This window comes from Chelonia mydas, chromosome 1, assembly GCF_015237465.2.
Source record: "Chelonia mydas isolate rCheMyd1 chromosome 1, rCheMyd1.pri.v2, whole genome shotgun sequence".
Lineage (NCBI taxonomy): Eukaryota > Metazoa > Chordata > Testudines > Cheloniidae > Chelonia > Chelonia mydas.
Genome location: NC_057849.1, coordinates 67,522,340 through 67,549,418, shown reverse-complemented (window position 1 = coordinate 67,549,418; position 27,079 = coordinate 67,522,340). Strand labels below are relative to the sequence as shown.

The following is a 27,079-nucleotide window of genomic DNA, read 5'->3' as shown; positions in this document are numbered from 1 at the left end:
CTATTTCCAAGACATGTCAGAAGTGATCTCCCGTGTAAGGGGCCACCTGCTCACCACTGTCCATACTTGCCTAAAGTTGCTAGGCCACATGGCTGTCTGTACTTACGTGGTCCGTCATGCCTGGCTCCACCTCCGGCTGCTACAGGAGTGGTTGGTTTCAGTCTACATCCCCAACAGACACAATCTAGATTGGGTAGTCAGGGTGCTATATCACATCCTGTCGTCCCTGGAGTGGTGCTTGAATTCTGGGTTGGTATTGCAGGGAGTTGCCTTTGCGGCCCTAGCCCCTGTCGCTAACTCTGGTTTCCAACACCTCGGACCTGGGCTGGGGATTCCGCCTGGGTGAGCTCAGTACACGAGGCCGCTGGTCAGGGGTTGACCGCTCCCTCCACATAAATGTCAGGCAGCTCAACGCGGGTCACTTGGCCTGTCAGTCTTTTTGGTTCCACTTACAAGGCAAAGTGGTTCAAGTCCTGATGGACAACACCGCCACGATGTTTTATATCAACAAGCAAGGCAGAGCCAGGTCATCGGTTCTCTTCCAGGAAGCCCTTCTTTCTGGGATTTTTGTGTGCAGCATGACGTTCATCTCGTGGAAGCGCATCTTCCCAGAACCAGGAATGTATTAGCAGATCTCCTCAGCAGAGCCTTCTCATCTCGACACAAATGTTCACTCCACTCCGAGGTGGTCAGTGGGATTTTCTGAAAGTGGGACTCTCCCCATATGGACTTGTTCGCAACTCATCAGAACAGGAAATGTCAATTGTTCTACTCATTTCGGGGAATTGACAGGGGCTCCTTGTCGGACAGCTTCTTACTCCTGTGGTTGTAGGCTCTGATGTACTCTTTCTCATCAGTGTCATTGCTTCACAGAGAGCTCATGAAGATCAAGCAGGGTAAGGCCAAGATTTTGATAGCCCCGGCTTGGCCTCACCAACACTGATCCGACATGCTCATGGACCTGTTGGTGACGACCCCGATGCAGCTGCCCCTCTGGCTGGATTTCTTGTCCCAGAGTCATGGCAGGCTCCTGCACCCGTATTTAGCAGCGCTGCCCCTAACAGTTTGGTTGCTGCATAGTTAACTGCTGAAGAGCAGGAGTGCTTGGCCCACATTCAGCAGGACCTACTGGGTAGCAGAAAATCCTCCACTAGAACAATCTACCTGGCCAAATGGCAACAATTCATGTGTTGGATCTCGGCCCAAGGAGTTAGCCTTGAGCAGGCCTCGCTGCAGTCGATACTGGACTACCTTATGCATCTCAAGCTCTAGGGCTTGTCCCTTTCATCAATTAAGGTCCTCGACTCCTATCTACACCCTTTACCGCACCCCCGAACTCGTCTGCCCTCTATCCAACCCTTCCCCCCCGCTTAGCGCGCTACCTGGAGCACCGGGTCAGGCCGCGGCTCTGCAACTGTGCTACCTGTCTGCCCAGAGCATTGCATTGATGATGTGGTGCACTGAGGCTGCGGGGGAGGGGGAACAGCAGGGGAGGGTCCGGGGCCTAGCCTTCTGGGCCATGAGCTCAAGGGTCGGGCAGGAGGGTCCCGCTGGCCAGATATGGCCTGCGGGCCGTAGTTTGCCCACCTCTGTCTTAAAGACTAACAAATTTACTTGGACGTAATTTTTGTGGACTAGAACCCACTTCATCAGCTGCGTGAAGTGGAAAATGTAGGAGCAGGTAAAAAAACATGAAAGGTGGGGGTTGCCTTACCAAGTGTGAGGTCAGTCTAACGAAATAAATCAATTACCAGCAGGATATCAAGGGAGGAAAAATAACTTTTGAAGTGGTAATGAGAGTGGTCCATTACAGACAGTTGACAAGAAGGTGTGAGTAACAGTAGGGAGAAATTAGTATTGGGGAAATTAGGTTTAGGTTTTGTAATGACCCAGCTTCTCCCAGTCTTTATTCAGGCCTAATCTGATGGTATCCAGTTTGCAAATTAATTCCAGTTCTGCAGCTTCACGTTGGAGTCTGGTTTTGAAGTTTTTTTGTTGAAGAATTGCCACTTTGAGGTCTGTTATCGGGTGACCAGAGAAATTTGAGTGTTCTCCTACTGGTTTTTGAATGTTATGATTCCTAATGTCAGATTTGTGTCCATTTATTCTTTTGCGTAGAGACTGTCCGGTTTGGCCAATGTGCCAGCAATGCCCCTCTGCCATGTACATGATGGCGCATATCACATTGGTAGATGCGCAGGTGAATGAGCCCTGATGGTGTGGCTGATGTGATTAGGTCTTATGATGATGTCACTTGAATAGATATGTGGAGAGAGTTGGCACCGTGGTTTGTTGCAGGGTTTGGTTTCTGGGTTGGTGTTTTTGTTGTGTGGGGTGTAGTTGCTGGTGAGTATCTGCTCCTATAATTTCCACTTCGTGCATCTGATGAAGTGGGTTCTAGCCCACGAAAGCGTACGCCCAAATAAATTTTAGTTTCGAAGGTGCCACAAGGACTCCTCGTTGTTTTTTCTCATAAAGAATCTCATCTATTGCATATTGCGTATCAGTGTTGTTTATATCTTGCCAGTGGCTAACTGGATGTGCCCTAGGTTCCACACCTTAAAGCCCCACCCAGCAGATTTGTTCCCCCAACTCGCATACATCATCGGTGATAAAACTACAGACAGGCTTAACTATGAAACAGATTGATTTATTTAACAAGACTTTAAACAGTAACTGATAGGACCTCCAAATAAAACAGTACATAAAGGGTATTCAGGTACAGGTTGGCTTAACAAATTGACATGGTCCAGGCCCCAAACCCACAAGACAAGGGAGTTTACCACAGGTGAGGTACAGACATACTGCACCAGGTTCAGAGGAATGGACCCACGACAATGGATTTCATGGACTAGGTACAACAGGATTCTCTAACACAGGTAAGACAGGAATCAATCAGGAACAGGTAACTGGAACAGGAGTTTGGATCTTTTACTGTGATCTTCTGTAGATCCATCGAAGTCTTGGCTAGGACATGCACTCTGCTGCCACCAGGAAGGAAGGACAGTCCCTTCTCTCAAGTGCAGCAGTCTTTTATGTTCTCTTGTTACTAGGGAGATCACATACCATGTTACCCTTGCTCTTTTCCCGCCTCAGAGGGAAAAAGACCTCAATAGTCTCAAGAAAAGGACACCAACATGGTGGACAAACCACAACTATTTAGAAACAAGATGGCAAAGTGCAAAAACAAAATGGAACTTGTAGATTTTCTCCTAAGTGTTTGACATTACTTAGACCACTTCTCTCGCGAAGATCTCTCCATGTTCTACAAAGCTCAAGGAACTTTGTTAGTGTTTTTGAGAAACATTCCCAACTTCTGATGGATGCAGGCCAACAACGTGGTCATCTGTATGTATGTTTTACCAGACATTAAGCTATCTTTGAAGCTTCTAGAGATGTTGGTAGATTTGGAGAGATGGTTCTACAATCCCTTTTCTGATAGACTCTGAGCCCTGACTACCTTCTGAATTACTTAGCAGTCACCTAACATGTAATCACTTTAACAGGGGGATGGGTGTGTGTTTACCTGTTTTGCTCCTGTTGCTCTTTGAGATATATTGCACATGTGCATTTCATGACCAACTCTCCTTCCCCTCCCCTTCGGAATTTAGTTCATTGTAGTTCATGTGGGGTTGGGATGGCTCTGCCCTTTATACCCTCAGCTGGAAATATAAGCAGGCTCAGGGTGCATGGACTACACCTTTGGGTACCACTATAGGAAAAAACTTTGGCTTCAGTACACTGGGCACGTACATCCCTAACATGGAATGGATATGTGCAGCACATGTTAAAGAAGAACAGCTACAGAATAGGTAAGTAACCACTTTATTGCAGTGTTTCTAGCCTGCCCTCACTTTAAGAATACTAGATATGACTAGAGAATACCCCATCCTGATATTTAAGAACAAAACTTGAATTTGATAGGAAATTTTGAAATGTACAACAGCTTTAAATGTACAACAGCTTCTTTGTTACATGGGGTCATCCGCTTCGCCATAATAAGGTGAGAGGTAGATTACTGAGATCCATGCCATTGCCACAAAGAGAAGGTGTCTTCTTGGCTGCTGGTCATACTCTACCAAGAGGAAGACTCTTTTCTGCACAAGTTCCACTGCTGGCCAACATTTACATCCCTCAGCTCTGTGATTCATAGTAGGCGAGCAGAGGGAAAGGAGGACCAGGCAGTGGAAGAGCGCATGCAGGAGAAGAGACAAAAGCTGCCGAGTACATGTGAGGAAGAAAGGGGCTAGTAGGCTGGAATATATATGCAGGAGGGCTAGGTGATAGAAGGGTTAGGGGGAAAGAAGTACAGAACTTAGGGGTGGGGGAGAGAAAACGAAGAGCGAAACGAGGGTGGGCCTTTTTAAAGGGGGAAAAAATCAGTTGCATTTAAAGTTAAAACTGCTTACATGAAAATACGTGAGGAATGTATCCGGTTGCTGTAGGTGTCAGAGATATTGCGTTATCTTAAATGGAATCATATTTGTGTGGGATTTGATCCGTGCTGCATTAAAAAGTTTGAGACCCACTGGTTTAGCTGTATTTGTCCTTGAATGGTGAAATGCTGTGAACTTGTTGGAATTTAAAACTCTAGTTCTATGAAGCTAAGTCATTCTAAATGCTTTGGCCTAATGTATTCATTTTGAAATACCGTTGATTTATGACACTAATATAAGTATGCACTGACAAGTAAAAACATTGTAAAATGTTTTCCTTCTCTTTCCTTCTTTAGACCCCAGTATTTCAAATTAATTGAAGAATGTGTGTCCCAGATAGTATTACATCGAAGTGGAACAGACCCAGATTTCACCTATCGTAAAAAGTTAGATGTAAATTTCAGTCATTTAATAGGTGAGAGCAGTTTCTAGAAATGATTATTTTGTGGAAATGTGTTTGTATGTTTTTAAAAAGCAAAGAGTTTAAATGGTGTATAACATTAAGAACCTTATAACTTTGGTTTTAGATGTTTGTGTAGATAAAGCAAAAATAGAAGAATTTGAAGAGAGAGCTTCAGAACTTTCCAGGAAAGTAAGTAATTTTGAAGTTATCTAATCAGAAAGAGGGTTTACTTGATTACTGTATAAATTTCGTTACTGCAAATGTGACAAGTCACAACATATTTTTATTTTTCAGTAACCAAGTTTATTAATTAGTGAAAAAATGTGTTGTATGTGTGTCATATTCAGTAGAAGGCAGGGATCTAGTGCCAAGTTAGTTACCGCATTCTGACCCTATTTACAAATACTTGGTAGATTTTTATTTTAAATTGTAAACAGCAACCCTAGCTTTACATAGTGAGAAATTGAAGTCTTTTATATATGACTGGAGTTGTATGTTATAAACTTTTTACCCAGTAGAATAGACTGAGAGATTGAGAATAAAAATTGACACATTTTATAGTCTAAACAGAATACATTCTAACTCTCAGATTTAAGTCAGACTTCATTTACACCACATTCTTGAATAGTGTATCCCCATAAACAACTTTACGTTTTGATATGATGGTATTCCCAAACTGATCTTTGAAGACATTTTTTACCTTGTAGAAAAGTCCTTTTAACCAAATACTTGTATAATCTAACTAAAGTATTAGTGTGATAACATCAAAACTCTTACTGTAATCTGCTTGGTTAATGCATCGCATTTCATACATTAAAACACACATGATACTGTGGTGAACTGATTGATATGTTTGGATGAAATATGCAAAGTGCTCCCTCTCTTCTTGGCACTAGTAATTGCTATGGTTTTTCACTTGAGGATTAAAATATTCAAGTAAGAGTTAACTGGGAAGAAAGCTATTCGTTTCGTGTTGGAAGATTAAGGAAATATTACAATTTTCTGAAGCAACATAGCAGTGTTGTTAATATCCGCTATGCTCTCATGTTGTTTTTTTTCTCATACAGTTTGAAAAAGAATTTATAGTCTATCAGGAGACCCAGTCCCTACTGCAGAAAAAAGAAGAAAAAATCAATGCGCTAGAAGCAGAATTACAGGCTTTTAAATCCCAGGTAAAGGACAATATTAAATAACATTTTTCTATACCATAATGTCACTAGTGAAACAAGCATACTTCATTTAATAATTTTCAGACCTTAATACAATGTGTGAGGTTTTTAAAAAAGAAAAATGAACCCATTTTCAGAACATAGTTTACTATCAGTTTCTTTTGTTTGTGTGCCACAAATCTTTATTAAAAAGAATTGTAGTATAACATTAATTAGCTGCATGAACTCCCAGTTGATCCCTGTTTTGTGCCTAGGCTTATGATAATTAAACAAGTTGCTTATATTTCATTTGGGTTTTACTTTTCTTGTCACGTATTTCCTGAATAATTAACCACAAAGGGTAAGAAATCTACTAGTAGATTTGGCATTCATCACTGATCTTTATCCCACCACAGGAAATTATTCCTCATGCAATTTATTTTGCTGAACCTTCAGCAATGGGTATCCTGCAGTGAAAGATAACCTCTAGCTGAATGAGAACACTTTCTAATAATTTTTCAATTTCCAAAAGTAAACAGATTTTAAAAGATGACAAAAAAAGAGAGTAAATCCAGATTTTAAAGGAGATAACTTGCATATAGCTGCTGCACATTTAACATTTAGATAGTAAGAACATATGACCAAAAGATTTCCCCATGTTTTATAGCGAGGAGTAAAAGGAATAAAATCTAAACATTGACTAGAAGCACAGCTCCTTGGGTAAGAAGTACATGTAGGAAGTCGAAGAAATATATTTCTTCGAGTACTTGCTCATGTACGTGCCATGCTAGGTATACGTGCGCTGTGTGCACTGTTGCCGGAGAATTTTCCATTAGTGGTACCTGTAGGGCCCCCTGTAGCACCTTCTGGAGCTGTGCACATATTTGCTGGTATAAGGGGTGCCGCCAGGCCCGCACCCTCTCGGTTCCTTCTTACTGCCTGTGATGGTTGCTGAAACTATTCTTCTTGCTGCGGCAGGGCCCCTTTCTCAGTGTTTTGGAATTTTCTCTGTTCATTCTTAGTATATACTTAGTATATACCGTTCTTAGTTAGAGTTAGCATATATAATAGCGTAAGTAGTTGTTCCTGGTGTCGAGGGACTTTTTGCCCGAGGGACTGGGCATGCTCCCGTTCCCAGGCTTCAAGCCGTATGTCTCTTGTGACAAGCTGATGCCAGTGAGTGAATTGCACCCTACATGTCTAAAGTGCCTGGGGGCATCTAATGTTAAAGGTAAGTGCCACATCTGCGGGGACTTCAGACCATGCACTAGAAGAGACAGACATTCAGCTGAAGGCCATTCTCATGGAGGCAGCCCTCAGACCAGTCTCGGAACTGAGCCGTTCTGAATTGGTGCTGAGCACTTCGACATTTGTGTGGAGTGCTTCCCCGGCACTATGCTCTTCCTGGCATTGTTCCTTATTTCTGTTGCTAAGGAAGAAGCATAAGAATCAGTACACTGTGACAAGGTGCTCTCCAGTGCAGAAAAGGGACAAGTAGAGGAATGGCAACTCAGTTAGACCCATGCTGGGCCACTCATCCTCCCCTGAGCCATTGATGGTGCCGCCGATTCCATCTAGAGTGCCGAGTCTAGTTCGAGACCCACTGCTGACTCCTGGAAGCAGCTGTGGTGCCAGGCATTGGCCGCCTCCTTCAACACTGGAGGTGTTCCAAGCAGCAAAGGACCTGCTGGCCCTCCCAATTCTGCCAACCCCACAAATACCCCCAGCAACCAAGATGGCCAGTGACAGGAGAGAGCAGGAAGTGCTGAGCTCCTTCCCGGTACTGATCACCTCTACACTGTTTAGAAGCAAGCCTTCCATGATCCTAGCACAACAGTCACTGACCTGTGCCTGTCCTTGGACCCCCCAGCACCACATGGTGGCAGAAGTGGGTACTGCTCCATCATGGTTGTCAAGGGAAGAATCCTCTTCGGAGTCCGAAGGGGAATCTCCACCTTACCAAAACCTTAACACCAGTACCCAGCGTACACTCCACCGGACTTCGGTACCAGCCGTCACCTGGCCACTGGCTAATGCAATGGCTATATTGGAACCCTTGGGAATTTCTCCCAGTACCTCCCCTGCTTCCCACCACACATACTCGGTGGCTTCAGATAGACGTACCAGACCCTGATTCTGATACTGACCCTGGTGCCACTTTCCAGGATGTGGTCTCAAAAGACATGGTGGAGGCAGAGGAAAAGGAGGGTACTGTCCCTCCACTACAAGCCGCCTCTTCATTATCCCCAGGTGAGGTGGAGGCAGGACCCAGTAACCGGCTCCCTCAGGATGATTTCAGGGCCAACCAGGATTTTCTTGAGAGTCACAGCAAACCTAGGTCTGGAGATTGAGGAGCTTAAGGAGTCTGCACACAGTCTGATCAACATCATGGTGGCAGCTGTGCCCTCTAGAGTGGCTTTGCCCATTAACGAAGTAGTGATGTGGCAGTGAAAATGCTGTGGAAACCCTGTCTTCTCTCCCCTCCCTCCCCACAAAGAGGGCAGAGAAGAAATACTATGAACCGGCAAGCAGATTCAAGTACCTTTATTCGCACCCCTTCCTGGGGTTCCTGGTAGTGTTGGTAGCAAATGAGCAGGACAGGAAGGGGCAGTCGAAGTGCTACCCCCAAGAAAAAGATGCTAAAAGACTTCTAGACCTTTTGGGGCCGAAAGTTTAGTCAATGGGCAGTCTCCAGTTAGTATCTCCACCCAGCAGGCTTTGCTGGGGAGGTACAATTTTAATCTATGGGACTCGTCCAAATTTAAGGACTCCCTCCCATCGGAGTTGAGGTAGGAGTTCATGGCCATCCTGGAGAAGGCAAAAGTGTGGTCAGAACATCCCTCCATGTGGCTCTGGATTCAGTGGACTCAGCAGCCAGGACTATGGTATCGGCAGTCACTGTGAGGTGCAGTTGGTGGCTCCAGTCCAGAGGCCTCCTGAAGTTCAACAGTCTGTCCAGGATCTTCCCTTTAGAAGGCTCCTCCCTGTTTTTGGAGTCGATGGACTTGAAACTTTATGACCTCAAGACTCGAAGGCCAACATGCAGTACTTAAGACTTCGCATGCCACCACCATCCAGAAAGCATTTTAGACCCAACCAGCCTTCCAGATTTGCAGCATCTACCAAAAAGGCGCACTACAAAAGAAAGGGAAAAGGTTACAAGTGTTGCAAATCCCTCCCGTCCACATCAGCCTCACAGTGAGGCTCTCTCAGATGTCCTAGCGGTGCCAACCAGGCCTTTTGAAGGTGTGCCCTTGGGCATTTACCAGTTTCAGCTCTGGATTGGGCCCCTCTTTTGTCGTTGGACTGTCTGTCACCCTTCATCCCAGTGTGGTTACATATAACATTGGACCTTTAGTTTGTATTCACCCACCTCCTTTTCTTTCACCCTCCTTCCTCTTCAGGGACCTTTCTCAGGAGCAACTCCTCGCTCAGGAGGTGCAATCCTTCCTAAGTGTGGAGACCATAGAGGGGGAAGCGATTTTACTCCTGGTATTGCCTAATCCTGGAGGCCAAAGGGGGCCTATAGCCTATTTTGGACCTGCATTGCCTCAACAGATATGTCAAGAAACTGAACTTCCTCTTGGTCTCCCTGGCCTCTGTCATTCCCTCCCTGGACCCAGGAGATAGGTACACCATCCTCAACTTAGAGTGCTTATTTTCATATCTCTATCTTCCATGGCCAAAGAAGACTTCTCAGGTTTATTGTGGGTCAGTGCCACTATCAGCGCTCTTCCCTTCAGCCTATTGGCAGCCCCACAGCTCTTCACAAAGTGTATAGTAGTAGTAGCAGCCTTCCTGAGTCGCTGAGATGTGCAAGTCTACCTTGACAAATGGCTGATCAAAGTTCAGTCACAGGCTCAGGTATGGCACAGCATCAGTATAGTCCGGGTCACCTTCCAAGTGTTGGGCCTGCTGATAAATGAGCAAAAGTCAGCTTTGATCCTAATTCAGAGAATAGAGTTCTTTGGGACAGTGCTCAACTCAACCCAAGCCAGAGCCTTCTTGCCGGAGACCTGATTCCAGACTGTTGGACCTGATATCCAAGGTCACGATCCACCCAGTAACAACTCTTTGGGTCTGCCTCAAATTATTGGGACATGGCAATGTGTACTTATGTGGTACAGTATGCAAGGCTTTGTGTCAGACCCCTCCAGATGTGGCTGGCATCAGTCTACTCCCCAAGCAAACACCACTTACACTTAGTACTCTGTCCTGCTTCTGGTCCTCGCTTCCCTGATCTGGTGGAAAGACCCAGGTTCGGTAATGGAAGGGGTATCCTTTGCTGCCCCTCAACCATCAGTCGCCTTGGTCTTGGATGCATCAGACCTAGGGTAAACAGCTCACCTCAGGACCCAGGGCCTGTGGTCCCAAGAAGAACTCTCCCTACTTATAAACGTCAGGGAACTCAGGGCAGTACACTTGCCGAGTGTTTCTTCTCCAGATCTCGAGCAAAGTGGTGCAGGTCTTGACAGACAACACTGCATCCATGTTTTATATCAACAAGCAGGGAAGGGCTTGATCTCTGGCCTTGTGCCAGGAAGCCTGCAGCTGTGGGACTTCTGCGTGAATCACTCCATTCACCTCGAGGTGACGCATCTCCCGGGAGCCCGAAACATACTAGCAGATCACTTCAACAGAGCCTTTTCCTCTCACCATGAGAGGTCTTTTCTCCCGGAAGTCAGAGGTGGGGCTTCCCCATGTAGACCTGTTTGCCACCAGGCAGAACAGGAAATACCATTAGCTCTGTTTACGGTGTGGGTACAGCATGGGCTCCCTCTCTGATGCCTTCAAGCTCTCATGAGCAGACCATCTACTGTATGCCTTTCCTTTTGATCCCCTTGGTTCACAATGTTCTCTTAAAAATCAAATGGGACAAGGCAAGGGTTATCCTGATAGCACTGATGTGGCCATGCCAGCACTGGTTCGGCACGCTTCTGGATCTCTCAGTGGCAGCGCAATTTGTGCTCCCACTCTGCCCAGACTTGATCTCTCAAGACCACAGCAAGTTGCTTCAGCTGAACCTTGCTTTCCTGCGCCTGACTGACTGCATGGATGCTGTGTGGCTGACCTCCAGGAACAGGCCTCCTTGGGTCAGGTTTGACTGCTTTCTAAATAGAAAGCCTTCCACCAGGGCTACCTACTTGGCCAAGTGTTATATGTTCCTCTTGTTGAGCCTTTGAATGGAATCTTCCATTCCAATCTTCTCTACAGTCTATCTTGGACTATCTGCTTCACCTAAAGCAGCAAGGTCTGGTGCTCTCATCTATTTAGATTCATTTATCAGCCATCTCAGCCTTCCGCCTTCCAGTGAACAGCAGAATGGTGTTCTTATGTGAAATGATGGTCCGGTTTCCTCAAGGGGGGCTGGAAAGACTCTATGCTCAGGTTCACGAGATGATCCCTCCATGAGACTTAAAAATGGCCCTGTCAAGGCTCTTGGGGCCCCGTTTCAAGCTGTTAGCTGTGTGCTCCCAACTGCTTCTCTCCTGGAATGTTGCCTTCCTGGTAGCTATCACTTTAGCCAGAAGGGTCTCTGCGATCAAAGCCCTTTTGTTGAAACCTCCTTACACAGTGTTCTTCAAGACAAGCTTTAATTGTGCCCCATCGCACCTTTTTACCCAAGGTGGTGTCACAATTCCACAGCAACCAAGTCATTTTTTAACCTGTCTTCTTCCTAAAGCCTCATAAGTCTGCTGAGGAACACCTGCTTCATACGTTGGATGTTAGGCACGCCCTCTCCTTTTATATTGAAGAATAAGCCCATCCACAAATCCACGCAACTTTTTGTAGCAATAGCGGAACGGATGAGAGGGCTACGTGTGTCATCCTAAAGAATCTCGTCCTGGCTAATCGCCTGTATTCAGGCTTGCTACGAGCAGGTGAATGTGCCGCCTTTGGCCATCGTGACTGCTCATTCCACAAGAGCTCGGGCTTCAGCAGTAGCATTTCTTGAGCAGGTACCAATCCAGGACATCTGCACAACTGCAACCTGGTTGTCAGTTCGTACCTTTACACAATCCTATTAGGTCATCACTCAACAAGCCCAAGATGATGCCAGTTTAAGGAGAGAGCAGTGTTACAGTCAGCACATTCGTGAACTCTGATCCCACCTCTTGGAGCACTGCTTGTGAGTCACCTAACATGGAATGGCCATGAGCAACCACTTGAAGGAAAAATGGTTACTAACCTTTTGTAACTATTCTTCGAGAGGTAGTGTTCGTACCCATTCCATGACCCAATTTACTAACCCTCTGTTGGAGTTACCGCCAAGAAAGAACTGAGAGAGCTGGTGGCACCCATTATGCTGGCGCTTATGTGCACGACTCTAGAGGGCACTAGAGCCGGCCCTATGGATACCACTAAGGGAAAAATCTCTGCCAACAGCACACCTGGTGTGCTCACACTTAGCATGAAATGGACATGAGCAACACATCTTTAAGAGCAACAGTTACGAAAGGTTACTAACCATTTTTTCTTGACCATGTTTTGTTGGTTTACATCTTGAGCTTGTATAGACACACTTTATAATTTTAGTTTTGTTGACAAGTAAATTAGTTTATCTGTATGTTTTGTGCAATTAGCCATTGATATTCCATAAACACTATTAAGGAATTAAGTACTTATTTTAAAGGTACACATCTCTTCGCCACCCCAAAAAAAAAAAACCCCCCTGAAATCTACTGCCTTTTCAAAAAATATTTAACTACTTTCTTATAGTGGTAGACGGGCTAAGAAATGACCAAATTTTATATAACTTTCTTGGCAAAACTGACCCAAAAAAACCCCACCCCTCATTTTTTGATGGTGACATGAGGTGCTGTTTAGCTTCTGAGCTGTACTCTATTTTTTTAATTCATTGAATTAAACATAGCACTTCAATATGCTTTTAGCTGTACTCATGGTGTACACACTACAAACACGCCCACATCAGTTACGTATAAATCTGTTTCCCAACTTTTATATACTTAAAAAAATTAACTGTTTTGATTTATTACACTTTTGGATGCTGCAAGTAAACCACTTCAGGCAGATCTGAATATTTAGGACAAGTTTGAAAAGAGACCCTTCGTCTTCTCATTCCATTAGCAACTACTTAAGATAGTTAATTTTGTGTGTTGGGACCCTCTCACTCTCTCTGTACCTAGCTGTTTTGTAGCATTGACGTATATTCATAATTATTTCTTTTAATTTATTAGCCAGTTTGAAAAATGTACCTTAGGCCTACTAGTCAAGGTGAAGCAATTTCAGAATTAGCAATTATTTTTTGGAACTCAAGGAGGACAGCTGAGCTCCCAGAGGACTTGGAGAAGGGCAAACAATTTAAAGGAATAGAGCGGTTGTGTACTATTTATTGTATTCTGATATTTCATTGTTCCCTTGTTTTAAAAGTATTTCCTATCCTTTGCTTAATCATAAAATCATAGAAATATTGATCTAGAAGGGACCTTGAGAAATCAAGTCCAGCCCCCTGCAATGGGGCAGGACTAAGTAAACTTACACTATCCCTGACAGGTGTTTGACCTGTTCTTAAAAACTCCAGTGATGGGGATTGCACAGCTTCCCTTGGAAGCCTATTCCAGTGCTTAACTACCCTTATAGTTAGAAAGTTTGCCCTAATATTTAACCAACATTTCCCTTGCTGCAGATTAGGACCATTACTTTTTGTCCTACCTTTAGTGGAAATGGAGAACTGACCACAGTCCTCTTTATAACAGCCCTTAACATTTCAGAAGACTGTTATAAGGTTGCCTTCCCCCATATCTTTTCTCAAGACTCAGCGTTCCCTTATTCCTTTTTCTTCACAGGTTAGGTTTTCTAACCCTTTTATTGCTTTTTGTTGCTCTCCTCTGGACTTGCTCCAGTTTGTCCACATCTTTCTGTCATAAATATAAAGGGAAGGGTAAACCCCTTTAAAATCCCTCCTGGCCAGAGGAAATCTCCTCTCACCTGTAAAGGGTTAAGAAGCTAAAGGTAACCTCGCTGGCACCTGACCAAAATGACCAATGAGGAGACAAGATACTTTCAAAAGCTGGGAGGAGGGAGAGAAACAAAGGGTTTGTGTGTCTGTCTATATTCTGTCTTTGCCGGGGATAGACCAGGAATGGAGTCTTAGAACTTTTAGTAAGTAATCTAGCTAGGTACGTGTTAGATTATGATTTCTTTAAATGGCTGAGAAAAGAATTGTGCTGAATAGAATAACTATTTCTGTCTGTGTATCTTTTTTGTAATTTAAGGTTTTGCCTAGAGGGGTTCTCTGTGTTTTGAATCTAATTACCCTGTAAGGTATCTACCATCCTGATTTTACAGGGGGGATTTCTTTATCTCTATTTACTTCTATTTTTATTAAAAGTCTTTTTGTAAGAAAATTGAATGCTTTTTCATTGTTCTCAGATCCAAGGGTTTGGGTCTGTGGTCACCTATGCAAATTGGTGAGGCTTGTTATCCAACATTCCCCAGGAAAGGGGGGTGCAAGTGTTGGAAGGATTGTTCATTGTTCTTAAGATCCAAGGGTCTGGGTCTGTAGTCACCTAGGCAAATTGGTGAGGCTTTTTTTACCAAACCTTGTCCAGGAAGTGAGGTGCAAGGTTTTGGGAAGTATTTTGGGGGGAAAGACGTGTCCAAACAGCTCTTCCCCAGTAACCAGTATTTGTTTGGTGGTGGTAGCGGCCAATCCAAGGACAAAGGGTGGAATATTTTGTACCTTGGGGAAGTTTTGACCTAAGCTGGTAAAGATAAGCTTAGGAGGTTTTTCATGCAGGTCCCCACATCTGTACCCTAGAGTTCAGAGTGGGGGAGGAACCTTGACATCTTTCCTAAAGGGTTGGACACAATACTTGGGCTGAGGCCTCACCAGTGTCCAGAAGATCGGGACAGTTACCTCCCATGTCTTACGACTCTCCTGTTAATATTCCCTAGAATGATACTAGTCTTTTTCACAACTGTATAATGTTTGTTGACTCATATTTACTTTTTGATCCACTTTTACCCCTGGTCCTTTTTCAGCAGTCTTGCCACCTAGCTTGTTTTCCCCCATTTTGTAGTTGTGCATTTGATTTTTCCTTCCCAAAGTGTAGTACTTGGCACCAGTTCTCCAATTTGTCAAGGTGGTTTTGAATTCTAATCCTGTCCTTCAAAGTGCTTCTATCCTCTCCTAGCTTGGTGTCCTCTGCATATTTTATACGTTTACGCTCTACTCCATTATCCAAATAAATAATGAAAATATTGAATAGTACTGGCTCCAGGACTGACCCCTGTGGGACCCCAGTTTGACAGTGAACCGTTTATAACTACTCTTTGAGTATGGTCTTGTCAAAAGCCTGACTGAAATCAGTATATCTCACATCTACTCCTTCTTTGAGTAGTGTCCCTACAGGTGCCCCACTCTGGGCATGCTAGCACCCCCTGCACCTTTGATCAGAGAATTCTCATAGCAGTGTCCTTTGGGCCCACTCATGTCTGTCTTGTGCACCATGCTGTTATTTAGCCCTGTGCGGGCAAACAGCCCTCAGTTCCTTCACAACCGCGTTGACCTGGGACGGAGCTGTCCTGTTGAGATTTCCTCAACTCTGGTTTTCTCTTCTTATTGGTAGCTAGTTTTAGTGTTAATGTTACTTTTCCATAGTTAATAAATACTTTTAATATAGCTTCTCTCTTTTCATAAACAAATCTTTTTATTTTTTTCTATATTGTATTTAGGTAGATATTAGATCAATAACACTTGGATCTCAGTGGTTCAGCAGCCAAATTAGCAATCAGCATTATTCAAAAGAGCCACAGTAGTGTGAATTCATTGTTTCATTTACGACTTTATATATTATTATTCTCACAGCACAATGACTGATCAAGTATTATACAATTGGTTAATAACATAGTAAAAGCATCCTGATTGGTTAATAACTTAGATGGGTTAATAATAAAATCAGAGTTTTAATATGTGCTGCAAAGAGCCCCAGAAAACACGCAAAGAGGCACTTGCAGATTCCGAGCCTCAGTCTGAGTATCACTGTATTAGATCGTTACTAGCTCTCTTTATTGAGAGGTTATGCCTGGTTCTCCTGGCTTTAAGTGTTGTCTGTCCTTCTGGGAGGTGATCCCGGTCAACGACTGGCACTCCCAATGGATTTGTTGCCTGGGGGAATTACACGTTGCTCAGAAGTGCAACTTTCGTCGGGCACTAAAATCAAGAGCCAGAAAAAGCAAGAGAAAGCTTCGCCTTCTTGTGATGGAGAGCTCTCTACAGCCAGCTTCCAACCCAGTACAAGGGTGACTGAGCAGGGTCTACTGCCTCAACAGCATCACAGGCCCACACCTCCAGGGCATCTAAAAGAGAGCGAGACAGATCTCCTCTCATAAGAATGAGAGGAAAGAATGTGCCCCTTGCTCACCAGATAGAGAACCTACCTTTTAAAAGCCAAGGTTGTCAGTCTCCTCTGCTATTTCAGTTCCACTGGCTCTTCAGTCAGGTACCGTCGAGGCTCCTGGTTCCTCAGGTACCCAGAGCACAGCTAGACCGCAAGACCCCGGGGCTGGAGAGACCATCAGTAACATTAGTGGACTGGGGTGGCAAGATGAGCTCTTCCTTGATACCTAAGAAACCCACTCAGGCTCCAAGTGTGCTTTCCTTGGAGTGCATAAGACCTTTTGTACCATCAGCAACTGTTTCACCTCAGATCTCTTCAGGCTCTCCACCATTCCTGAGTAAACTTGAGGAAGAGGATTCTGATGAAGACCTTGCCTTGTTCTAAAATGTCAGTTCAGGGCTCTCCTCCTCACGACTACAGAGGCCCCTTTCCAGAAGCCTCTGCTGAAGCTGCAACTTTTCACAGCCCACATTTACTACCAATGTCTTGCTGCTATGTGCAACCTTGGTTGCCGCCTCCTATGCCTTATGCACTTCCTCCCTGGCTATACTGGGACCCCTTTGTGGCTTATCACCAACTATTTTCCTGAGCGTTGAGTATCACTCACCATAGAGAGAAGGAACCAGCATCACCTATTCCTTCCACAAGACCTGATCCTCCAGAGGAATCCCTTGAGGAACATGAGGCTGGAGCTGATGAAAGGATATTTCCTAGAACCAATATCTTCTCCATTTCTGGAAGAAGCAGTCGTCCCCCCTCTTCTATCCCTGGTGGATGATTTTAAACATAAAATCATAGAATCTTAGGACTGGAAGGGATCTCGAGAGGACATCTAGTCCAGTCTTCTGTATTCATGGCAGGACTAAGTATTATCTAGACCATCTGTGGCAGGTGTTTGTCTAACCTGCTCCTAAATATCTCCAGTGATGGAGATTCCACATCCTCCCTAGGCAATTTATTCCAGTGCTTAACCACCCTGATAGTTCGGAAGTTTTTCCTTATGTCCAACCTAAACTGCCCTTCCTGCAATTTAAGCCCATTGCTTCTTGTCCTGTCCTCAGAATAGTTTACCTCCTTCCTCCTTGAAGAACTTTTTATATACTTAAAAACTGTTCTTATGTCCCCTCTCCGTTTTTCCCCCAGAGTAAACAAAATTAGGTTTTTCAATTGTCCCTCACAGGTCAAGTTTTCTAGACCTTTAATCATTATTGTTGCTCTTCTCTGGACTTTCTTGAGTTTGTCCACATCTTTCCTGAAATGTGACGTCCAGAACTGGACACAGTACTCCAATTGAGTAGAGCGAAGAATGGTGTTTGCTTTTTTTTGTTTTTGCAACGATGTTACACTCTTCAGTCATATTTAGCTCGTGATCCCCGATGACCCCCAGATACCTTTCTTCAGTACTCCTTCCTAGGCAATCATTTCCCATTGTGTATGTGTGCAACTGATTGTTCCTTCCTAATTGGAGTACTTTGCATTTGTCCTTATTGGATTTCATCCTGTGTACTTCAGACCAGACCATTTCTCCAGTTTTTCCAGATCATTTTGAATTTTAATCCTGTCCTCCAAAGCATTTGCAACACCTTCCAGCTTCGTATCATCCGCAAATGTGTAAGTGTACTCTCTCTATGCCATTGTCTACATCATTGATGAAGTTATTAAATAGAACTGGACCCAGAACTGATCCCTGCGGGACTCCACTTTATATGCCCTTCCAGCTTGACTGTGACCCACTGATTACTACTCTTTGGGACCAACCAGTTATGCATATTTCCAGGACCTGGTCAAGAGGGTCCCAGACTTTCTGTAGATTCCTCTTGAGGAGCTGACAGAATCTTATCATAAGGTGTTCAACATTCTCCCATCAACCTTCTCGGCCTGTATAGCCTTGCTTGTTAATGAGGCTCTTCTGGACCCAGTGAAGATCTGGCACATGCAGCTTTATTTTGTCTAGATGAAAAAGAGAGGATAAGAAGTATTGCGTCCCAGCAAAGGACTAAGAATTTTTATTTTCTCATCCCTCACCTAACTCTTTGGTAGTTGACAGAGTGAATGAATATGATAGGCAGCACCATGCTAAAACCATGCCTCATGACAAAGACCTCAGGTGTCTGGATCTACTGGGGAGACAGTCTTATTCCTTGGCCTCCCTGCAGTTTAGAATTGCCAATTATCAAGTATTGATGGCAAAGTGTGACTCTGTGAATTACACAGAACTGACCTCTTTCATGGACCATCTACTGAACAAACACAGGGATCAGTTCCAGGCAATTATTGCAAAGGGCTAGATAATGGCCAGGACAATCCTACAAGCTTTCCTAGAAGCCGCTGATACCATTGCCCATTTGATTGCTTACTGCGGTGAAAATGAGAAGAGCCTCCTGGCTCCAACTCTCTGGATTCCCAAAAGAGGTCCAGAGTATAGTAGAGGACCTTCATTTTGATAGGTCTAAGTTATTCGTAGATATTATGGACGAGTCTCTGAGAACATTAAAGGACTCTAAAATCTACCTTACCTGAAATCTAACTGCGATTAATCAACAGACCTAATTTATACACCCATCTACAAGAGAGAACTCAGCAAGTCTCACTGCCCGGAGATCCTGCTCGATCTAATTCCTTTCTTCACTGAGGTGCTATGAGCAATACTAAAGGTGGCAGAGATTTCAGAAAAGGAAGGTGTCCTCTTCTCAGCCTCCCGCCTCGTACCCATCCACCTCCAAGCATCAATTTTAAGGGGTTGGTTGAGGGTCTGAATTGCCATTCCCTTACTCCTCAGCTGTGCTGATTCCAGTAGTCTTCCTCCCTTTGAGTGTCTTCACCACTTCAGGTGAGCCTGGGAGTTGATCACTACAGACTAGTGGGTTTTGGAGATGATCTCTACAGGTTACACCATCCACTTCTCTTCCACCAATGAACCCCCCCTTCCTCGTTCCTCTTCGGGGACCCCCCTTCAGACTGTGCTTCATCAAGCAATAGACGCACTCTTACATTTGGGAGCTATAGAATCAGTCTCCATGCAGCACAGAGGGAAGTGGTTTTATTCAAGGTACTTCCTGGTACCAAAAAGAGTGGAGATTGGAGACCCAACCTAGACCTAAGACTGCTGAACACCTGTGTGAAGGCATAGACATTCGAAATGGTGACACTTGCTGCGATCATTCCATCACTGGAGCAAGGGGATTGGTTCTCAGCCCTTGACCTTCATGATGTGCATTTCCACATCGCTATCCACCTTTCGACAAACGATTCCTATCTTTCATTGTGGCCAGGACCACTTTCAATACTGAGTGCTTCCTTTTGCCCTGTCATCTGCCCTGAGGGTCTTTTCAAAGGTCATGTCGGTTGTAGCAGTACAGCTCTGCAGGAAAGTTGTCTTAATATTCCCTTACCTGAACAACTGGTTGCTGAGAGGTTGTTTCCTGGAACTTCATTATATACCATGCCTGGCTTTAAATGTGCTGCTTTCAAGGTGGCTCAGAACTGTCAATTCACCAACCAGACATGGTTTAAATATGCTTCTTTCCATATGTACCTCTGTAAAACAATCCCTCGACTGATGGAAAGATCATCGCAGCATGTGCACAGGAATCTCATTTGCATGTCCTTCCCCAAATGTTGTCATAATGACGGATGTCTCTTTTGCTTGGATGAGGAGTGCTTATACATGGGAAGTGGAGATCACAAGAGGCAATGCTACACATCAACATCCTGGAGCTCAGAGTGGTCAGATACACCTCTCTGTGGTTCCTACCACTAATTGGGGCAAACACATAAAGATCATGACAGACAATATATCATGCAAGTTTTACATCATTTGTCAAGGCTGAATGAGATTCCCCCTCCCTCTGCACCGAGTTTGTCAAGCTTTGGCATTAGCGCATATGCAACCAGATTATCATCACAGAGGCCTATATCCCAGTTTCACAGAATATGACCATGTATGCTCTCAGCAGATAATTCTTCCAAGACCACAAGTGGGAAATAGACCCCAGCATATTTACATATTACATCAGTGGGCACTCCACAGACTTGTTGGCCACAGAGTCAAGCAAGAAATGCACTCACTTCTGCTTTAGGGGTGGATAGGGTCACCAATCCCGAGGGGATGCTTTTCCCTACTCTCCACATTTCTGTCAACTCTCCTAATAGCCAAAGTTATGCTCAAATAAAATAAAGAAAGCCAGAGTCATCGTAATAGCGCTGACCTGGCCTAGACAAATGTGGTTTCCTTACCTGAGGCAACTGGCTGTTTGCTGTCTGATTACTCTTCACACTGCTTCTCATCTTGTCTCCCAGGAGAGCAGGAATATTCTTCATCCCAGTCGCACAGTGCTACGTCTCAAAGCATAGTTTGTCCATGGCTCTAGGGATGAGACATAGCCTGCTCAGAAGATGTGCAAAGGGTGTTATTACATAGCAAGAAACACTCTACTCGCTACATGTATTCTCAGTTTGTGAACTGGCTTGACCACAGACAGATTCCTCCAGTGACTGTATCACTTCCGGATATATTGAAATACGCCCTAACTCTCAAAAGCTCAGGTCTATTGATGAGCTCCATAAAGGTCCACCTGACAGCCAGCATGGCTTCTACCCACCAATAGAGGGTTATTTTGTCTTTGCTCACCTGACTACAGTGGGATTCCTCAGAGGGCTAGGAAACCTCTATCCGTTGGTCCAACTTCCTACTCCCATATAGGACCTCAATCTGGTCCTTAAATGCTTCACAAGATCATCCTTTGAACCTCTGTCTATCTGGTCACTGTTCCATTTGTCACTGAAGACAGCATTCCTGATAGCCATCGTGTTGGTGTGATCGGCTGGAGAAACAGGGGACCTGATGGCATTCTCCTCTTCAGCATTTTTTAAGGACAAGATCACACTGCCACCCCACCCCAAATTTTTACCTAAGATTTCCTCCGAGTTCCATCTCAATCAGCCCATTCATCTGCCTGTTTTCTATCCCAAATTGCATCTAAATCTCTGCTGCACACCCTGGATGTTAGGAGAGGCCGGGCCTTCTATCTACACAGGACAAAGTCCTTCAGAAAGACCCACAAGTTATTCATCTTGCTAGCAGATAGATCACAAGGGTCAGCAATCTCTAACTGGAGGCTTTCCAAGGCTACATTAACGCTTGTTACCAGTCTTCCAATATTCAACCACCTTTGGATATACACAATCGCTCTACAAGATCCATCGCTGCCTCTAAGGCCTTCCTCAAGAATGAGCAGATTATCAAAATCTGTAAAGCTTTCTACTTGGACATCTATACATACATTTATCAAATGCTATGCTGTCATAAATATAAAGGGAAGGATAAACACCTTTAAAATCCCTCCTGGCCAGAGGAAAAAACCCTTTCACCTGTAAAGGGTTAAGAAGCTAGGATAACCTTGCTGGCACCTGACTAAAATGACCAATGAGGAGACAAGATACTTTGAAAGCTGGAGCGGGGGGGAGAAACAAAGGTTTGCTCTGTCTGTGAGTTGTTTTTGCCAGGAACAGAAAAGGAATGGAGTCTTAGAACTTAGTAAGTAATCTAGCTAGATATGCGTTAGATTCTTTTTTGTTTAAATGGCTGATAAAATAAGCTGTGCTGAATGGAATGTATATTCCTGTTTTTGTGTCTCTTTGTAACTTAAGGTTTTGCCTAGAGGGATTGTCAATATTTTGAATCTGATTACCCTATAAGGTATTTACTTCCTGATTTTACAGAGGTGATTCTTTTACTTCAATTAAAATTCTTCTTCTAAGAACCTGATTGCTTTTTCATTGCCCTTGAGATCCAAGGGTTTGGGTCTGTGTTCACCTATGCAAATTGGTGAGGATTTTTATCAAGCCTTCCCCAGGAAAGGGGGTGTAGGGTTTGGGAGGATTTTTGGGGGAAAGACGTTTCCAAGCGGGCTCTTTCCCTGTTACATATTTGTTAGATGCTTGGTGGTGGCAGCAATAAAGTCGAAGGGCAAAAGGTAAAATAGTTTGTACCTTGGGGAAGTTTTAACCTAAACTGGTAAAAATAAGCTTAGGAGGTTTTCATGCAGGTCCCCACATCTGTATCCTAGAGTTCAGAGTGGGGAAGGAACCTTGACATATGCCATAACTCACGACTCCGGCTCTGGCACGGTGTTTGGCTTGTCTGTAGTTTCCTCTCTACTGGACTTGACTCTGAAGCCACCCCATCTTAGAGGGTACTGTTTGGTAGTCACCCAGAGTGAAGCTCCCGTAGCGACACTGCTCGAAGAAGAAATGGTTACTCACCCTGTGATTTTGTGAGATGTATGTTCCTATGGGTGGTCCAGTACCCGCCCTCCTTTCTCTCTGATTCAGAGTTCTCTGTCATTGAGCTTCACCAAAGAGAAGAAACTGAGGGCGGTTCACTTGCACAGTGTTACATAACAATGGCACAGGGCATGAGACTGACTAACATGCATGTGTTGGCCAAATGGACACTGCTGTGAGAAAAATCTGATCAAAAGTACAGGGGTCACTAGTGCATTTAAAGTGGAACACCCATGGGGGGAGGACACATATTGAAGAACCATAGTTACTGTACAGGGTGAGTAACCATTCTTCTTTTTCCTCCTCGTCTCCTGGCCCCACCTCCACTAGGCCAGTAATGCTGTCAAAGTAGGAAATTAGTTTGGTTTGACATAACTCGTTCTTGAAAAATCCATGTTGGCTGACCCTCATAATCCTATTATCCTGTTGGTGCTTAAAATTTGATTTTTTTCCCCCAATACCTTTCCAGAAGTGAGGCTGACTGTTCTATAATTCCCTGGTTCCTCTTTGTTCCCCTTTTTAAAGATAGGTGCTATGTTTGTCCTTCTCCAATCCTTTGGGGCTACACATCCTCCATGAGTTCCAAAAGATAATTGCTATTGGTTCTGAGATTGCTTCAGCTTGTTCCTTAAGTATCCTAGGATGAATTTCATTAGGGTCTGTTGACTTGAATATATTTAACTTCTCTAAATATTCTTTAACCTGTTCTTTCCCTGTGTTCCTTTCTCTTTGTTGTTAATATTAATTGTGTGGAATATCTGGTCACCGTTTTACAGAAGACTGAAGCGAAATAGACATTGAAATAGACCTCAGCCATCTTGATGATGTTAGTTCCGCTTCCCTGCTAAGTCGAGGATTTACACTTGCCTTCCTTTTTCACTTGCTCTATAATTTCATGATCACTTTCACCCATTTCATTATCACTTTCATCTTGTTGTTTAGACATGTATAAAAGAAACAAACAACAAATAGACTATTGCAGGAACTCTCCATTCTTCTGGTCAGTAATATAAATAAGAACCAGTAGCTAAAAGTGTATTTCTGATCTCTATAATATTGTCAATCAACTCTTTATTAAATATGTTTAAAACAACTTACAACTAATTTGTCAAAAGTGCAGAAATTATAGTTTTATTTTAGATTTATACAAATGTTAAAAAAGGCATGTCTCCATATGCTCTAGGTGCCCTGGACATAGAGAGCTGTTTCACTATTAAAAAAGTATTAATTGAATAACTTGTGTTCAAATACCAGTAAAACTCATAATTGCCAAATACTACTTGAACAGGCACCTTGCTTTTGTTACACCTCTTTTCTATTCCTGCCTTCATTCTTTTTTTAAAATTTCCAATAGCAGATCCAAGTGTAGTTTTTCCTGAGTTGTCTTCCATGTCAGTTTCACGTTTACTTTATGGATCCTGTTCTGAGGCTTCTTCTTTCATATCAGCTGCTGGGTTGGTATGTGCCTAATAAATTTGAAGCACACCCTCACCAAATAGTCTCTGATCAATTTTCACTCTGCTATGGATCATGCACATTTAGGATATCAAGGTATTGATTTAACCTTCCAAACGCAAAGTGATGTCATCTTCACAACTGTTAGAGCTAGAAACTTACTATTTCATTTGCAGAATCAAAACTTTCTTCTAAGAATGTGAATGGCTTTTGTCTAGGAAAACAGATTTTTTTCCCCAAGTCCTGTTTGTTCATGTAGTTTATAATAATCACTGGACCAAGTTAGTGCCAAGTGATGGCACTGGTTCTGGATCCTTGATTGTTGGAATAGTTCTTTTTGAGCTGTAATAGCAGCTTGAGGATCTGACCGTCTTGATTTTGGTTTGCTTCAGACTCTGACTGGTTTAGATAAAAATCCATCCAGGAGCAAGAAAAATTATTCTTAGAAATACTGTGAAAAAGAGCTCTTTCTAAGCGTAAAAGCTTGCCTCTCTCACCAACAGAAATTACTTTACTCACCTTGTCTGTTTTAGCAATTGTATCACGTCCAATGAAACAAGGTGTTGAATACAGTATCTCTAGGTATGTTTTTGTGTCTGCTTCTGATTCTAAATTGTGTTTGCAAGATGAAGAACTTTTATTATGAAAGATATGTATGTAACGAGACCATGTCTGTTTCAATAAAATTCATATTTCATTGTTTCATGGAGAAGGAGTCTCACTGAAATTATTACTTTTCTATTTATTCTGTAAATATGAACCTTATGGCACTCAGTTTAAGAAAATGAGTGAATAAATTTTTTTTCTCCCCAGTATGACTCCTTACCACATGGATCAGATGTTCATTTTTTACCATCAATACAAGGAGGCACATCTATTCCTCCACCAGCTGCTGCAGCACCTGAACAATTACTACCACCTCCCCCACCAGCACCTTTTAATGGGGCAGTGCCACCTCCGCCACCACCTCCACCACTGCCTTTTTTGAAGGGCTCGGGAATGCCTCCATCTTTTGGTGCACCACCACCACCTCCTCCGCCACCAGGCTTACCTGGAATACAGTGGTCTCCGCCTCCACGTACATTGCCCTTTGGATTGAAGCCTAAAAAAGAATTCAAACCTGAGATCACCATGAAAAGGCTCAACTGGTCAAAGGTAAAACTTAAATGTGGAAAATTTCTGGTGCCTAATTTAACATAGAAATTATAGTAATTTGGCATTGCCAGATGGGTAAGCTGTGTAGAATGAATGTCAGTTTAATGAAAATATAATGTTGTATCAATCTCCTATTATGCTTTACTTTTTCTTTCCTCCCCACTCTTTCCTCCTTCCTTCGTCTAGGGAGTTCTGCTTCTGTCAGTATTTCCATCTTATCACTTGGTCGTCTTTAAAAATAATCAATTTTTAAAAAATCATTATCCTTTATATTAATACAAATGTTTGGACCAAAAAACTCAGTGTAAAGAGTTATCCATAGGAAAAATATAGCTAAAAAAATAGAGTATTATATTCGTGTTTGAATCAGTTGTGTTCAGAGAAGGTCTCCCTTAAAATTGATGATGTTTTAAATCTACACTGATGTCAAATTTTCTATATTTATATTCAGCGCACATTTAACCCCTTAACTAATAAGGTAGTACTGATAAAATACTTTGTATTAAAATCTTTGTCTATAGACATTTGTCATGAGCGCTTCAACAGAAAAGTCAGATTTATGCTAAGAATTCTAAACAAAAGTTGATAAAACTCAGTTTGTGTTAAAGATCTTGGTGTTTGTATTGACATCTTCTAAACATTAGAATTTAATTTCTTTTAAACAATATCTTTAGTACATTAATATATTTTAGATATACCGTATTTTCAAAATTAGAAATCTTTGTAGTTGTGAAAACAGTGATTGAAATACTCTATGAACATGCAGCCTTTCAACTGTCCAGTTATTATTTTGTATTATCGTACCACTTAGGAGTTCTAGTTGTGGACCAGGACTTCATTATGCTAGGTGTTGTACACGCATGCAACAAAAAAAGACAATCCCTGCCTAAAAGAGCTTACAATTTAAGTACAAAACAAGGGGCAACAGAAGAACAGATGGATACAGATAGATGGGAGTACTTGGAAACAATGAGACAGTATTGTTCAGCATGGTAGGCAGCAGTCTTAGCAACCAGCTGCTTCACCATTGTTATGTATTGTGTAGACCTTACAGCAAAGTAGAATTTTACGAAAGGTTATGCTACATATTTACAAGGAATCTTTGATATCTCTTTGATTTGCAGATTAGGCCACATGAAATGACTGAAAACTGTTTCTGGCTAATAGCAGATGAGGACAAGTATGAGAGCGCTGATTTGCTTTGCAAACTGGAGCTTACGTTTTGTTGTCAAAAGAAAGGTAAGTAGTTCATTGACTTGATTTACTACTTTTAAAGCTGTATTTTCTAATCAAACAAACCATTTGTAATCACAGCCTACTAATTTTAAAGAATAGTATATATATCAACTACTTTGACTCTCTGTATTTTACATGAGAGCACATAAAAAATATGTAATCAGAAAAATAGTAAATTTTAGAGTCACACTTCATTTTTATTGAAGAAGTAATAGTCTATCCCATCATTTTGAAAGCAGTATGTAATGTGAGAGTTAGAACAAAAATTTCAGTGAAAAACACCAAAATGCTTCCTGGTATTTTCAGACTATTTTGTTCCGTCATATTTAAGAGTATCTGTTCATACAATGTAAAAAGATGAGCTATTGACAAACTGGTGAGTCTCAATGTAGAGTGCAGAAGTTATGGTGTTTAGCTTGCAAATATACATGATTTATTGATGCACCAAGGATACAGACACGCCCACATTGAACAAATATTGCAGCAATTAAACTTGTGAGTATAATTGACCCAGGCTTTCCCAGAAACAGTTCTTGGTAATCTTTTTTCACAAGGTTCCCTCCTTCCTACACATGAAACCGTGCTCTTGTTCAGTCT

The 27,079-nt window shown here is 43.0% G+C and overlaps 1 protein-coding gene across 3 annotated transcripts in view; it reads left to right on the top strand.

The window, feature by feature from the left end:
* The window catches only part of DIAPH3 (diaphanous related formin 3), a 528,591-nt gene that overhangs the window by 121,844 nt on the left and 379,668 nt on the right, over positions 1 to 27,079 (top strand). For all 3 annotated transcript variants that reach the window (XM_043533700.1, XM_043533705.1, XM_043533707.1), the window contains 5 exons: positions 4,733 to 4,851; positions 4,964 to 5,028; positions 5,907 to 6,011; positions 24,905 to 25,246; positions 26,371 to 26,485. In XM_043533700.1, the coding sequence (XP_043389635.1) occupies positions 4,733 to 4,851; positions 4,964 to 5,028; positions 5,907 to 6,011; positions 24,905 to 25,246; positions 26,371 to 26,485 (746 nt within the window). The remainder of the gene's footprint in view (positions 1 to 4,732; positions 4,852 to 4,963; positions 5,029 to 5,906; positions 6,012 to 24,904; positions 25,247 to 26,370; positions 26,486 to 27,079) is intronic.